The 17207-nt window shown below is 36.7% G+C and overlaps 2 protein-coding genes and 1 long non-coding RNA gene across 3 annotated transcripts in view; all 3 read left to right on the forward strand.

The window, feature by feature from the left end:
* The first annotated feature begins 4342 nt into the window (after window positions 1-4342).
* The window catches only part of LOC125271026 (caspase b-like), a 42106-nt gene continuing 29241 nt past the window's right edge, over window positions 4343-17207 (forward strand). The window contains exons 1-2 of the mRNA XM_048194959.1: window positions 4343-4543; window positions 4646-4764. Coding sequence (XP_048050916.1) covers window positions 4656-4764 — 109 coding nt within the window. The 5' untranslated portion in view covers window positions 4343-4543; window positions 4646-4655. The remainder of the gene's footprint in view (window positions 4544-4645; window positions 4765-17207) is intronic.
* On the forward strand, window positions 5627-6313 carry LOC125271066. The gene is made up of 3 exons (XR_007185517.1): window positions 5627-6008; window positions 6121-6180; window positions 6265-6313. It is a non-coding gene; the product is annotated as an uncharacterized LOC125271066 (long non-coding RNA).
* Window positions 6325-12187, forward strand: LOC125271024. The gene is made up of 11 exons (XM_048194956.1): window positions 6325-6479; window positions 6618-6693; window positions 9333-9673; window positions 9801-9874; window positions 9987-10078; window positions 10323-10520; window positions 10619-10705; window positions 10800-11053; window positions 11165-11262; window positions 11811-11945; window positions 12073-12187. Exons 1-10 carry the CDS (start codon window positions 6357-6359, stop codon window positions 11857-11859), a joined length of 1392 nt encoding a protein of 463 aa, XP_048050913.1. The 5' UTR covers window positions 6325-6356; the 3' UTR covers window positions 11860-11945; window positions 12073-12187.

Here is a 17207-nt window from a genome sequence, read left to right on the forward strand (position 1 = left end):
GTATTACTGTCTGATGACTGACGACATGACAACGTCCTCGTTGTACAACATCACTACTGGCATTTATGAACACCCAACATTCAAGACTAACTCGGTAGCTACAGCGACAATACCTCAATACTCATACCTGATCAAAAGCTAATGTAAAAACAATAAGTTTTTAACTATTTCTTAAAAATTCAGAGATGATAATAGTCTCAAATGCGCTGGTAAACTGTTCCATAGCCTTGGGTCAGCTACCGCAAATGCGCGGTCACCTCTGGATTTTAGTTTAGATTGCCAACAAGTGCCCCAAGACACTGGAAGAGTTTGGGTTAAAAGTCAGACAAACACAATTGAATATCATCGGCGTAGGCTAACCATGAATGACACACAATATTTACCCCAAATCAATCCTAATGGCAGCATATAAAGAGAGAAGAAAATGGGTGCTAGAATCGTATGACTTTATCCATCTTAGGGCATTTCTACAAATACCCGTTTCAGTAAACAGCATTACCAGCTTCACTTATTACTAACCAGACTGACTTTATTTCTGTCACACGTCTACAGAAGCAAGTACTAGTTAATAAGTGAAGCTGGTAATGCTGTTTGTGGATTTAATGTTTAATGTTTTAGAGTTTTAATGTCTTTTATCTTCAGTTCATCTAAGGCTGTGGCTGAAGAAAGTTGTAGTTTGTGTTCTTATTTCTCTTTCTTTCAGTGTTTGTTCACAGCAGGTGTTTGAATGATTGAAAGAATGTTTCAGGAACATCACACTAACCTTTATCCCTCTACAGCACAGCGTTGCCCTCAGGCAATGGAAAGTTTTCTGAAGCCCTGTGTTTAGTAAATTTTTCTTTAAATGATTACAACCAATTAGAAAGGTCGAGAAAGTACCAAACCATCAACATGTGTGCAGTAGAGGGTTAAATAATGTTCTACTAACATTAAGGAAACTGGACATTTTCATGTTCTTGGAATGTTACAAATCAACGTTCCTACAATGTTGAATTTTAGATCAAAATTAAGTTGAAAGAACGTTTGAGGAACATTATACCTTATAAAAACGTTCCTATAACGTCAAGAAAGCTGGATGATTTTAACGTTCCCAGAACCAACACTGAATATTTAGAGAACGTTCTTATAACAAAATTCTGTTAGATTCCATTAATGGCAACAAAATTTTTGAGTCTATTTAAAAGAATATTGTGATCGATAGTGTCAAATGCAGCACTAAGATCCAGTAACACTAATAGAGAGATACAACCACGATCTGATGATAAGAGCAAATCATACACATTGTAAATGTGATATTACACAGTGTGTAATATTAACACATTACAGGTGTTCTTGGCTGCACAGATTGTGTTGATGCTGTGAATAAATACACAGGTTGTGTTCATTTTAAAACTACACATAATATGTGTAAAACAATTGAATTCTTCCAACACATTTTTATGAAATATTGACACAAAATGTGTAAACTAGAGTGTTACACATAATGTGTAATTTTTCTACACCTCTTAGAGTGTACCCTGCCTTTAGCTTTTTACTTCTGGCAGCTGCATTTAGGCTTCAAAATTCATAAAATTTGTTAATTTGTGAATATTATCTTGATTGACAAAACAGGTAAGTACACTCTAAAAAAAAAAAAAGGGTCTATACAGCACCTCAACCACCCCAAAGAACCGTGTGTGTGTGTGTGTGTGTATCATGAACTTTTGTTGATGACAGAGCTTTTGCAACAATCCAAAAGACTGTTTTTTTAAGGGAACAGTGTGATGTTAACTGATGGTTGGCTTACAAATTGGCGTCATTCCTGAACCACAAGGTCTTAGATAATGTAATTTTTACAACTTTCAAAACAGTTTTATGAAGTTTTTGTCTACAGAAAGACCTGTTTTAATAAAAACATTTTATTTTACTGTAGTTTCAATTTTCCTTTTTTTGTAGATATTTTGAAATTTATGTAATCCTAATGTTACTTTGTTGCCTTTGTCTTTTTTCCCCTGGTTTACTCTTTGTATTAATACGCATTCATCTACTGTAGTAACATTATCAGCTACTGCCAGTCTTTTATGTTAAATATAATGTATATTGTGTCTATGTATGTGGAACATTTGAATGGAGTGATAAAGGGAGCTGTTAAGTATTTTTGTTGAAGTACAATGTCATTTTGACAATAATAATGTACCAAATCTAACTTGAATAAGTATTACAGTAGTATAGAAAAATACTATACATTTCTAGGTAAAAGCAAACTGGGGTGGGGGGTCTTGAATCATGGGGGCCCGAAGTGTCCATCAGTTGTACCATTCGAAATCCTTCATTCCGAAGGGCCCTTTGAAGTGGCCAGTTTTGAGCACTTCGGTTTTGGAACGACCCTTTAATATGGCAGCCATGATTGTTTTCACTCTGAAGTGCCGGAGGGCAATATATCCCCCCAATATTATCACCTTTTAAATATATCAAATATATCACCTCAATATACCACCAGTTACGCCAGTTTTAAGTAGAATAGGGAAGGCTATTAAGGAGTCTGACAGATTTGTTACGTTGTTGAGATGTTTGATTTCTGTTAATTCTTCTTGTTTGATTTTTATGTGTGTGTGTGGATGATTAACAGATTTTACACTTAATACACCCCCCTCCCCCCTCCCCCCAAGGTTCAATCTCAGATGACAGAGAGGAGTATCAGGATGGAGTTTGAGAAACTCCATCAGTTCCTCAGAAAGGAGGAGGAGAGCAGGATAGCAGCTCTGAATGAAGAAGAGAAACAAAAGGGAGACGAGATGGAAAGGAGAATACAAGAAGGAATACTGTCTCTTTGTGACAAAGTCAAAGATGTGGAAGAACGAATTGAAGATGATGACATCACCTTCCTGAAGGTTGGTTACACACACACACACACACACACACACACACACACACACACACACACACACACACACACACACACAGACACACACACACACACACACACACAGGTTTGTTTTGCTGTCTTAGTGAGGACATTCCATTGGCATAATGGTTTTTATATTGTACAAACTGTACATTCTCTCCCCCTACACTACCCCTAACCCTAAACCTACCCACCACAGAGAACTGTCTGCATTTGTACATTTTTAATAAAACATTGTTTAGTATGTTTTTAAAAGAAATGTCCTCATATTTCATGTTTACGTCGTAATACCAGTGTAACACCCATATCATTATACAAATTTGTGTCGTACTCATAAATCACAAAAACGTGCATGCGCGCACACACACACACACACACACACACACACACACACACACACACACACACACACACACACACACACACACAGATAAATCCTTGCATGTCCTAATTTAAGTTTTCAGCTAAATTAACTGATTTAATAAAAAAATGAATGAGTGTATGTGGTTATTTGTATTTTCTAGCAAGAATATGTAGTGCTCTTAAAAATAAAGCTTCCATAATGGTGTTTTCTCAGTGATGCCAGTGAAGAACCTTCCAGTGATCGGTTCTTAAAAGAACCATTTTAATAATCTAAAAAATCTTTTTCCTCTATAAAGAAGCTTTTGTGCAATGGAAAGATTTCATGGACGTTAACCCTTTAAGATCTAAATGGAGCGCTGGCGCTCCCGCTTGCGTGTCTCTCTTTAAGAGCCAATAGTAACTGAAACCAAGTAGGTAGCACAATTATTATTTTTGCATATAAAATCAGACTTTACACATTCAGATCAAGCCTCCAACATGCTCCTATTGCGTTATTTCCACCCTCTAATAAACAGCACAAAGCAGCTGACTCAATACAAACATGTAGATTTCAAATAATTTTTTTAATGAATTTTAGAAACTCAATTTTAGAAACTTTTTAATGCATCTAACCATTTTGAAAAACTCCTAATGAGTGCTGAGAAGTCCCTATAAACCGGAGTTTACCGCCCGTGGGCGCCACCTAGCTGCGGAAAAATGAATAATACTTTATTCAACTATACTTTATGCAATCACCACACAATTTGATCCAGATGCAGCTCAAATGCAGAGCTTCACCAAAAAAGATTATTTTTCAGAAACTGCTGATAAAAGACATATATATATATATATATATATATATATATATATATATATATATATATATATATAATATAGTCTTTTATCAGCAGTTTTTCAGCATGAAAATGTCCAAATGTAATGTAATTTATATTTTCTAAAAATTTAAAGAGTGTTCTATCAAACGATACCTTTTGACTCTCCTTGCTAGACTTCTGGAATTATGAGTCTTTACTTTTGTGTTTGTCGCTCAGAAAAAGAAAAAAAAAACTCTAAAAATGCCTTCAGGTCTTAAAGGGTTAAAGGTTCTTTATGGAACATCAATGCTAATAAAGAACCTGTATTTTTAAAGGTGTAGTACAATATCAAAATGGTTTCAACATGAGGTTGCTGTGCTGTTATTGTTATCATCACAGCAAACACACATCAGTAGTGCTAACAGTTTATTATTGTTATAATAGGCACTAATTTATTGCCTTTTTGTGCATTTTCTCCGAATTATGACCACATCCTGAACAGGTATTTTTCATTTCCAGTTTTTTCCATTTTTGTCTCAATATTCATGAGTATTTAGTAAAATTCAGAACTGATTCTGTGATGCGTGTGTGTGTGTGTGTTTAGGACTAAATGCATGCCTGCAGATGCAGAACTGAGTTCAGAAACTGTTATTGATGTTCCCAAATATCTGGGCAACTTGAAGTACCAAGTGTGGGAGAAGATGAAGGACATCTGCCCTTACTGTGTATGGAAGTAATTTAATGCCAAATGTTTTTGAATTAAAAAAGCTTGTTGAATTACAATAATTGAAAAAAATATGAATTGCATTAACCGTGCTTGCATTTTAATGCATTGAATTGCTTGTTGAATTACAATCATTTTAAAAAAATCCATTGCATTAACTGTGCTTGCATTTTAATGCATTGAATTTTTAAGTCTTGCTTTAAATTCAACATGGTCGTATATTTAAGCAATGAATATTTGTTCAAAAACAGATTTTCATTATCAAAAATTCAAGAATCCTATTCACCTTTCAGATTTCGCTTCCAAAATATTCGATCTGTTTAAAAATACAACCTATAATATTCAACAGGCAAGTTTCAGACCATTTTATTTCGCTTTACAAATTCGCTTCCACAAATTCAGTGGTTCAAATTCGACAGTAAATTCAACCTTTCACATCCGGGAACAGCAGGAAAATCAGTGGATTACCGAGCATAATCTCATCTGCAGTAAAGTCGTCTTCGCCAGCAGGAGGTGCAAGCGCGTCTTGACAAGCACCAAAGCAATAGAGACGAGAGGCCTTCATAACACGTCATTTGCCGAAATGGACCGAGCGGTGAGTAAAAGTTATGATTTTATTGGTCATTATACTGTATTTATATGCGTAAAAGGTTGATTAAGACCCAAATCATTGTTTACTCAAGTGTCTAAGTGATTCCTCTTTACCCCGAGTACACAAACACCTTTTTTTTTACTGTAAAGGTGATATAATGTGATAAATATAAATCCAGAATTCTCTTGCCTTTGGTTTTTATATACATTTTTAGTAAAACCACTGTAATATGCTGAAACAGAGAGTGTATTGTCTGGTTATGCCACTATGACAGGATACTAAATAGCACCATTTTTATATAGCACCATTAAATACAACCCAATCGCAATTATAAAATAAATAAATATAAATAAATAGGACTTCTCTCTGCTATGACCAGGGCTTTGTTTCTCAAAAGCATCGTAGGCCCAAGTAGATCGTAGAACCATTGTCAACACTCACGATGCTTTTCAGAAACACAGTCCTGTATCTACATTAATAATTTGATATTTATGATGACGTAATATTTTGTTAAGCTACTTTCCATCTTCCATCCATGTCGTGTTTGTTTCACAAGGGAGACAATGAAGTGCTGAGATCAGCAAGGCACCTTTTGTCACTATTGACACAAGAAAAAGCTGATGGGCCTTCTACGAGTCAGGGTCTAAACAGGTATTGCATTTTTTCCCCCCAAACGTTTTAATTAAATTGAAACACATACATTGTGATAGAAATTGTGATTTTTTTTTTAAATTTATTTTTTTGTTGTTGTTTGGTTTGTCAGATCATCTAATGTCAGATGCCAAACTCCGGGGCCATCTTCTGTTCAAACAGAAATGACCAGGTCAGTAGAAACTGTATATTACATTCCTGGTTTATTATGAATCATAGGTCTGTTCTGACCTCCATGTTCCAATTTTTAAAACAGGTCCTTTCCTGGATTATTTTCAAATCGTAGAGGAAAACGGCGCTTCACCTGGACCATGTCCTGTGCCCGTTAAACTAAAACCATTTCAGGTCATGTTCCATCTGCTGCCAGCCCAATGTGAGCGGTCCCCAAGTGGTCCAGATCAACTGCTCCACACACAAGCAGGACTTGGACGCAGAACTGCCACTCTTGATGAAAACATGACTCATCAGGAGGTAATGTGCCATGTCAAGGAGAACCTGTTCATATATTTATTTTTGTGAATGGTCATACAGAGCAGCGATAGCAGCTAGATTAAATAATCCTGTTATCTTTAACAGTTGTTTCTTTTCTATTTTTCTTTTTTTTAACAGTTATGTGATAAACTCATCGAATTGTATCCAAAACTTGGTGAGGTAACTGGTGGTTGGCTTCTTTATAAGGCATCAGGTAATATTTATTGCCTTCAGTAACTGGTTGACCTAGTGTTTAAATATTTAGTTAATAAATTACACACACATACATACATCCATACACACAGAGAGAACAGTACTGTGCTGAAGTGTTATGCACATTAGATGTTCCATAAGAGAAATCTGCTTTAGTGTGTTATTAGGAAATGTAATATCTATCTATCCATCTATATAAATATATATATATTATGGGAGTGACGGTACTCAAACATGACTGTTCGGTATGAACCTCGGTATCGAAGTCACAAAGTCACAGTCAGCTATGCAGTAAACTATACCCAGAGCACTTTCCTGCACATTACTATAATATTAAAGCGATAGTTCACCCAAAAATGAAAATTCTGTCATCATTTACTCAACCTCATGTTGTTCCCAACCTGTATAAACTTTTATATTTTTTGGGTGAACTATCCCTTTAACAGAACCCAAACAATTAAATTCAGTTGCCTTTTTATTTTTAGATTTAATAATCGACACTCAAATAAATAATAAAAAGAAAAACATGTAAATTGCACTTAAGGCAGGTTTTGCATTAACTTCTCCACTTCATCTTTGAAATTTAATAATTTACATGGTTACTGTCATAACTTGTTTTCATGACAGATTTATTTAAACATATATTAAAGCTGCAATATATAAGTATTTTGCAGTAAAATATCCAAAAATCACTAGGCCAGTGTTATATATTTTGTTCACTTGAGTACTTACAATATCCCAAATGTTTCCAACTATTTGTAAATCGTGAGAAAATTGCAGTTCTACCCAAGGCTCCGGGACGTGTGAGGAGTCGCCTGTCAATGACATCATTCCCGCGTTACCCTCGGTTTCCGGTTTTATTTTGTAGAAACCTTGGAAACACCAAAGACGCTTTAATATTTACATGTTTTAATAGACAAGGGAACAACTGTTTTGATACATTTATAGACAAAAAACTAATTATTGTTATATAGCTCGACACGTTTAGTCTTATTGTTTAAATCTAATTGTCTTGATTTTTTGCGAGTACCATGCTTTACCACGCCTCAGAGAAAAACACTATTTTGTGAAGTAGCTAACATGGCATAATCAGATGTAGCTTTATTTTTAGTAACAGTAATACAGCATTTTCTCCATCATACAATAAGTTTTAAAATGAATTGCATGTCAATTATCAACACAAACCATCCAGCAGTTAAAGGATCAATCAATCAAAGCCTTTGTTTTGAATAGGCAACCTCTAGCAGACAAAAAAATATTGTACCTTTAAATAATTGAGACATTACTAATGGGTAAAGTAAAGTTAATGAATATGTAAGCTCATATAGTGCATATATTTAGTGAAATGCTTCCCTTTAGAGTTAATTTCTCCAGTAAACTAACATGCTGTGGACATTAAATGACTTGCCTGAGGTAAATGTAATGATATGCAAGATATTATTTTCAGGCTGTTTTATTGATGTTTTTCCATGGTTGAAGCACTGGCTGCGAGACTACACGTATGCATAGATTGTCTGTTGTTTTTCTTTGCTATTTTTCCTGTTGTGGTGGTTACTGGTTAGTAAACAGCGTTACATTACCATGTGCAGTGCCTTCTGGATTAGAGTGTGGATCGCCTGTGACAGACTGTATTCATCATCTGACTATGCACTGAACCGTGACGTCCATACCGTGATGGTTCAGGCCAAAAACTGTTACACCCCTACACAGTGCTTAACAAATTTATTAGACCACCTGCCATAAAGAGAAAACACAAATATTTTAGGAATCTGTCAAAAACTTGTTTAAAACTATGTTGACAATGCTATTGTCATTTATTAGGCAAATAACAAACTGAAACAACTAAATAGTCTTTATTCACTCATAATAACCAAAAACTTAATATTTTGTATGCAGTCCTTTGACCTTGATAACAGCTGATAAGTTTTTTTTGTTTTTTTTTATGTACAGTGCTTTTCCACAGTCTCTGATGACTTCCATATAGTTTCTAGTTGTTCCCAAATACTTGCTTTTGATTAAACTTTTGTGCAATCTACTGTATCTTTGAATCCATTAAATACCTAATTTGTTCAATAGGATTCAGTCTAGACTTTGACTTGGCCAACTGCGACTAAAGAGCTCAGCTTACACATGCTGGTGGATTAACATTACAGAAACATAAATTATTTTGGTAATGACCAATACTGTTAGTTTTGGGCAGCTGTGGCACAAACCTTACATTGTGTGGTTGTCTAATAAATTTGTTAAGCACTGTATGTAGGCTATATATATCTTAATGTTATTGTTATCGGCCTGATAAGAACATTTGGCTGATATATTAAAGCCAATAAATAATGGATTATTTCCCTCAGCTGAGACACTTCAGATGTGCACTGTTCACAATGATGGTTTTGAATATCTTGAAATATGTTAATACAGTTAATGCAACATGTGCAGCGCAAGTCTGGCAAATTATTTAATTAAATTATTTAATGGTGAGACATTTGTTTGGCTCTCAATAATTATATAAAAATTTTGATTTAGATTTAATGGCCAATGGATTGGTTATCGGCTTTCAAATATAAAGAATTATCGTATCGCCAAAATTTTCATATCGGTGCATCCCATATATATATATAAACTTGTTGTTTATACTTTCAGGGGGTTGGGGAAGTCGGAAGCTCTCTCTTGTGGCACCTGCAGACTGTGGGTACACAGGCAGGCTAATCAAAACCTCCAAAATAGGGGAGAATTCTGTCATCTATATAGCTCCACTACAAGATGAGCTAGATATCGCTCCCTTGCCACCATCATCAGAAGCATTTCGAGATATGCCTAAGGCAATGTGCAAAAAATGCAAAATACTGTACCCACTTCAGATCCTCACAAACCACATTAAGACTTGTTCTGATGTTGTTGTGGTTGAAGATGGAAATGAAAGTCAGGATGAAACTCAGCATGAGGCACATGATGTGGAAAGTGAGAAAAAGAGCAATGTACAGGTAAATTCTCTCTGCATACATGCATTTCTTGCTTAATCAAAAGGTCAATTGCAAACTGAGGCAAAAAAAGTTTTTAAAAAATTATTTTTTTGAAGTTAGGAAATTTGTTTGTATATCTATATTATAGGCTTGCTGTCCTATTTGTCAAGAAGAAATGCCCCTTGACATCTTGGAAATTCATGCCAGTGAATGTGGGGAAAGGTGTGCAAGCCGGACAGAAAATGAACAGAAAAAGAAATTGATTTATAAATGTACTCTTTACCTCATATTAGAAACAGCATTTTTAATTTTTTTCCACTTTCCTAAATTATAGACCTATGGATGATGAAAATAACAACACAGCTGAGTTGTCATGTATGGATAATGAAGTGAATGACACTGCTGAGTTTTCATACATGGATAATGGTAATCAAATTGTTTTTCCTTTGGCTTTTTTTTTTTTGTACAGTGCAAAAGAGGATGATGTGACTGTTTTTGACATTGTTCTATTGCTGACATTCTAAAGAAGTCTTTATTTTTATAGTTTATCTTTAATTTATGGTAAATAAGTAGAGATGGAAAAAATTACACTTCTGTTGATGTGCAACGGAGCTCTTTTGATTTTGCATGATTTTGGAATAAATGCAATTTTTTTTTTTTTTTTTACCAGATTGGAAAACCCATCCAGATCCAAAAGTGGCTACGACCTTGTACAGAAAGGAAATTCTCAGACTGCATGAGACAGGGAAACCTCTTTTAATGTGTATGGACTTGAGAACATGTGCTGAAGAACAGGAAAGGCAACTGATCAACTTCTACAAGCAAAGAAATGTAGAGTGGGCATGTCCTGTTAAATGTCAACTTGAAGGTACAGCCTAGAGAAAATGAAACTATGCTATAAAATATGTAGCTCATATAGTGTATCCATGATGTCAGCTTTAATTACTGTATGTTTATTGATTTTAGGGGATGCTGCAGTTGGTGATGGCGTCACCAGGCACTTTTTTTCTATAATTCTTGAAAAACTGAAGTATGGTTTCAGTTTGAATTTGGGTATGCAGTTTATTAGTTGCACTGTAAAATGTACACTTTGAATAACTATTTTGATGGGATTTACCATAATGCTGATTTACAATTAAATTAACAGGAAACACAGGAGTTACTTGCCTCTTTGAGGGACAGCCAGACCACTTGGTGCCCTCATCGTCACAATTCCTCATTGAAAGTGACCTCTTCTTAGTAGCGGGGAGAATGCTAGGCCATTCCTTTCTGCACGGTGGCCCATGTCTTGCAGGGCTTAGCAGAGCTTTTGTTCATGTTCTCCTTCAAGGTTCTCAAGATACTGCCACTTTGCAATTGGAGGACTGCCCAGACGTTGACATACGAGAGACCATCAACTTGGTGTGTATATGTATACTGGAAAATGGTTTGGAAAATGGTTTTACCTATTTGGAATTTAATGTTGTTGCTGGTGTGTGTGTGTGTGTGTGTGTGTTATACATATTTTTTTAGCTCAGTGGACAGTCTCCATTGAATAATGATCAGTCTAATAAAGTCCTGGAACTGTGTTTGTCTTGGGATCTTCCTGGTCCAACAGAAGAAAATAGAAGGTGGCTCTACGAACGTCTGTTGTCACATGCGGTAATTAAAATTTGTAGATAGTATCTGTGACAACGGAAAGTGCCCTTATTTCTATGCATTTCAATTATATTTTGCAACTAATTTACTTGAATACATGGTAATGCATTTTTTATTATGCTTCTAATGACACTGTTACACAAGTATAAGAATAGTTTTTTACTCATTTACTGTTTAGATTGTATATATGATCTTTTAAACAGAGCTATATAATGTATGTTATGTAGTATCCTGATTCTTTTAATTTATAACTGTAAAGTTCTTTGAGGCAGCAGGTCATAATTGATGCTGTGCCCAACTTTGCCCTTCTGTGATTTTGTTTATTCAATTTTTCTTCCATTGTGTGAATTTTCAGTCTGTGGTTATGTTCTTTGTATAAGAATGTAAAATTCTCATTATAATAACAGCAGTACAGCAAGAGCAACATGCTCTGTTGTGAAATTTTTCTTTAGGTACTTGTTCTGTCTGTTGAAATTTTAATCTAATTAATTTATTTTTTCCATTTATTTGTATTTTGTAGGTTCTCGGGAGAAGAACACGCCAAATCAAACAAATCAAACGAGGACTGAAAGACACTTTTGTTTGGCCTCTTCTAACTGAGAGGAAGGATGTGGTATTCTTCCCCAAGGAATCAGAGGATTCATGCACTCCTGAAGTAAGGCTTTCTTCTCGATAAGAGGACTACAAATGGTTTTTCCCTTAAACAGGATATCAATAGCCATTTTTTTTGACAAACATGAATACAAAACTGATTTTAGACTCTCATTCTGTTGCTTGTTTAGATGCTGCTTTCCCATATCTCCTGGCCTAGAGAGAGTGATGACGAAGATGATGACGAATACTCAGCTGACACAAAGGAACGGATCACAGGGTATTTAAAGCAGTTCATTGAGACAGGTATATGCCTCAGAGTTTGAAGAGTTCAACAGAGTTCTTATTGAGTTTTTTTTTTAATTAGCAGTTGAAGTCCAAGTGTAAGAAGCCTAATGTAAGAAGCTATTCTTTCATGTCTCATTTTTCAAACATTAATAATGGCTTGCAGGTGAGCAGAGGCAAAGCTTTTCTCTTTGTTTACATTGCAGCAACAACATATAACTTTTTAGAACTGTTAATAGAAAACGCAACTATAAATAAAAAGACATTACACAAGTTGTGATCCATAAACACCAGAGTAAATGGGAACTGCTCCATCTTTTAGGAGAAGTTTTTATGCGTAGCTGCACTTTACTCTCTAAGGTTCTGGAAGCAGTTTTCCATAAAATGTGCTACACACATATAATGGGGTTATAATGTTCATGAACAGTTTTCTGAATAAATTCTCACTACTCTAAAGTTTGTCAGACTTAGGAAGGTCAAACAAATGAGTTTATGAAACGTTGTGGAAAAAGTGTTTATTTGACATAGCACCAGCACTGTCTTCTCTAATGCAGCTCAACCAGGCCTTGTTTCCTTTTTTTGCGTATTCTGTGGGCGGAGGTTTTTTAAATGAGTAACATTATGACTTCATAAAGCCTGAAAAAATATGTTGTAATCCAAACAAGCCATTCGTTGTAGTTCCAAAAAGGGGATTCTGTAAAATAAAATGTCTCCCTTTGGTGTGAACTTTGAGCTTTGCAAACTTGCAGATATTTTTTTTTATGTTCAAACAGCTACATTGCGCACTAACTAAAATTGAAAAAGTGAAAAAGCATATTAGGAACCCTTTAATATATTGTATATTCACATAGCTAGAAATTTGAGATAATGTGCTTGTTAATGTTTACTTATTAGACGTTAAATAATGATTAACAGATTATTTACTGTAAATTGAAGTGCTTACAAATGTCATTAAACTTTGAATTTATATGATCATGCAATTTAAATTACATATTATTTCATAATCACAGCCTGTAAGGTCATAAATTTGCTCTTCTTTTGTTGTGGTGTGTATTTTTTACCAATCATTAAATTATTACGTTCATGTTTTTGCTCTGCCCAATCTAAAGTTGAAAATATTCATAATTTGTAAATGTTTATAAATGTTTACTATTAGTCATTTACTACCTTTATGTGCATTGGACTTATAGCTACTGTAACAACACTTAAAGGGTGATTAGTTAAGATTAGACCCCTTTACCAACTCTTAAAGCTATACCCATACCAACAAACCTGTCCCTAACCTTACCCGTATCCCACCTCAATTGCAGCTAGTGTGTTTTCAATAGAACATGAACACAATATGTACATTGTACAAAATATTTTATGACGCAAGTTCACAAGTAGTTTAAGACACCTAATATAAAGTGTGACCCGTCATTCTTATATTCTTCAATTTTCTCTTGAACATCCACATCACTCATAGCTATAAAAATGCCTTTTTGCATTTGTACATTTGTAAGTGTAAAAAAGTGCATTAGGTAATATATGAACTGGAGTTTAATGACATTTGTAGATTTACAACAAGTGCTAATCATATGAATTGGAAGTTTAATGACATGTTAGCATTTTAATTTACATTAAATAATGATCTGTTAATAAATCAACATGTAATGTTTCATAAGTTCATTAGTTAGTGTTAGTTCACCCAAAAATGTAAATTCTGTCATTAATTACCCTTATGTCGTTCCAAACCCATAACACTGTAGTTCATATTGTAAACACAAATGAAGATCTTTTTGATGAAATCTGAAAGATTTCTGTCCCTCTGCTGACATCTATTTAACTACCAATTAGATGCTTCAAAAAGTTTATAGAGATCGTAAAACTAATCCATATGTGGAGGTATTCAAGGACCTTTATTTTGAAAGGGTTTTTTTTAAAAAAAAAGAGAAGGACGGGGGGTTCCGGAAAAGGAGGAGAGTGAGACGGAAGTGAGCGAGAAGTGAGCGAGAAGTGAGCGAGACGAACGCGAGCGCGAGAAAAAAAGTTAGTTTTTTGTGACTTTTTGGATATACGTGTGAACAGCATTGGACAAGCATCGAGGTGAGTGGACGAGAAGCTGGACCGAGCTTGTGCTGTTGCGAGTTTTGACTGAGCCTGAGCGCCGAGATACTGAACTACATGCCTGCGATATACCAGGAGGTGTATTGTTTTTCCGTGCTAGCTGAGACAGTGTGTTGGCACGAGTGTTTGTCCTCTACAGAAGGGAGCTGAAATACTGTGAGTTTTTTTTTCTTTCACTGTTGTTAAGCACAGTAGCTATTCTGAAGATACACGGACGTTATTTGTTGTTTTTGAAGCAAAGCAGCTTGGATCGAGTGATTTTGTTACTGTTTGTTCAAGCCGAAATCCTTGTGCATCGTTTTTGATACAATAGTGACGCCGTGTGGACACAAACGGCATTGCGAGCGCATTGACGTTCTTCTTTTGATTATATTTTTTTTTCTATTCTTCCGTATTTAGTCGTTGCCCCTGGCAATAAATTTTCCTTCTGTTATCTTGGAGTAGGGGCATTCCTACTGTCTTGTGGGCTGGTAGAGGGGAAAAGGGGTTAACCAACGATTATTCTCTGGGAAGCTACCGTGTATTTTATTAAATTCCAGAGCCTCAATCCTCATCAGTCGCTGTTACAAAAGACAAAAACAAAATTCACGAGACAGATAAAAAACATACTTTTATATATTTAAGTATAGGAATTAATTGTACTAGAGGGTGGAGACCTAGCTCTTGTCAATCCCTAGTCGTCCAAGATATATTGCAGCAGAAGATAAATTCACCCCTACATGGTAGTGAAATTTCCCGCTACATTAATTTGGCGTCACGAACAGGATACATACTTAGCCTGATTTTCTTTGTTGTAGTGTTCTGTCCCAGGTCTGTGAGCAAGCAGAAAAATGGCAGAACTGGAAGAACTGAAGAAGGAGTTTGCTGAAATGCAGAGGAGGTTAGCGGAGCAAGCCGGTGCATTGGATCATGCCAGAATGGAACAGCGAGAAGCTCTGTCGTTGGCAAGGGCAGTAATGGAGCAGCAAGCATCCACTCGTGCACCCCCAGCAACAATCTATATCCCAAGAGATCACAAACTTACCGATTTCACTGGAACCACTAAGCCTGGAGAAGGGAGCGTGGAGGAGTGGATAGTCTCAATGAAATCAGCATTTCGGGTCATGAAGGTGCCAGAGGAAGATCAAGTAGAGCTGATAAAGCAGCACCTAAAGGGGGAAGCTAAAGATACGGTAAAGTTCATGCTGGAAGAAGGGGATAACAGTATGGAGTCTATCTTCAAGCTGCTTCAGGAAACCTATGGAGATAAAGTACCCATTGGCACAAGGTTAAAAGACTTTTATGATCGAAAACAAGCACCTGGTGAGACTATACGTGCCTATGCTTATGACTTACGAGAGAAACTGTACAAGGTAAAACGGAGAGAGCCAAGCAGAGTGTCAGATGAAGAGAGTGTTCTGAAAGAACAGTTAGTCCTTGGACTAAGGGATGATTTCCTAAGAAGAGAGATGAAACGAAGGATTAAGGAAGAGCGAAGTTTGACTTTTGCACAGCTGATGCAGGATGCTATCACATGGTCTGAGGAAGAGGAAGCACAGTCTGAAGGTAACTTGAAGACCCCTGCACGTGCGCGAGCTGCAATTCACACTACAGTCGCGACTGGTGACAGTTCCTCTTCACTAACGCTAGAAAAGCTGCACGAGGCAATAGAGAAGATAGCTGCACGCCAGGAGGAATTGTACAGAATAGTCCATAGTCAAGGGAGAGTTAACCCCCAGTCTGCTGGAACAAGAAGGCAGCCTCTAAAAAACAGTGAAGGGAAATATATCTGTTACACATGTGGTGAACCAGGTCACACCAGTCGACAGTGCGGTCAGCACAAGGAGCTGAGTAGCCGGGGTGCTGCGTCATCACAAATGGCCGAAATGACCGAGTCGTTAAGAGGAGCTTCAAATGTGGGTGAATTGGCGAGCACCAGTGGGCCTTCAGTAATACGGAGCCATAAAGCTGACTGGAAGGTTGATGTAGTGTCAGGAACTCTAAAGGAGAGCGCTTTTGGAGACTGTCTGACAGTGGATATAAAAATAGCAGGGGTGCCCACCAAATGCCTGCTGGACACAGGTTCAGAGGTTACCACCATCTCAGAGTCTCACTTTAAACAGCATTTCGGAGGGCAAGAGATACAGCTGTCGTCTGCTAACTGGGTCCGCCTCACTGCTGCAAATGGGCTAGACATTCCTGTTCTTGGATGTCTACAGGCAGATATAGAGTGCATGGGAAGTCTGCTTCCAGGGAAGTGTGTTTTCGTGCTCACAGAGTCCAACCCAGATGCGCAGGAGATGAAAGGATTGGATGGAATTGTGGGAATGAATGTCCTTAGTGAATTAAAAAACCTTGTACTGTCTGGAAAGGAGTTGAACGAAGAAAGCAAAGTCAGCCGAGGCACAGATGCTAATGTAAGGAGAGTGATAGCAAGAGTGAAGAAAGATGAGGGGTTCTTGGGTCCAGAAGGAAGGATAGGATTTGTTAAGGTGTCTGGGAAGCAAGTTGTGACAATCCCGCCCTTAAGTGAGAAGATTGTGGAAGGCCACTGCAGTATACCTCAGCAAGTGAAGCGTCAAGTACTGGTGGAATGCACAGATTCTGTTACCCTTCCAAAAGGACTGTTAGTAGCCAATGTGCTTGCGAGCCCAGAAAAAGGAAGAGTCCCGGTGCGAGTGTTAAATATCTGTCAGGAAACTATCAGGTTGATGCCGAGATCCAGGATTGCAGTTGTGTCGAAGCCTCAGAAAATAGTCCCAAAGCAAATGGTGGAATTTGAAGAGGATGAGGGCGAGTTACGTGTTAAGCGACATATGCAGTGCTGTGTTAAGATGGAGAATCAGCCTGAACAAATGGAAATTCCAGTGCAAGTGAACCAGGATGGACTGTCTGAGGTGCAACGTGAGGAGTTAAATGCCCTGCTGGCACGTTACAGTGATGTTTTCTCCAAGAG

The sequence above is a fragment of the Megalobrama amblycephala genome, linkage group LG7 (genome assembly GCF_018812025.1).
Source record: "Megalobrama amblycephala isolate DHTTF-2021 linkage group LG7, ASM1881202v1, whole genome shotgun sequence".
Taxonomy (NCBI): domain Eukaryota; kingdom Metazoa; phylum Chordata; class Actinopteri; order Cypriniformes; family Xenocyprididae; genus Megalobrama; species Megalobrama amblycephala.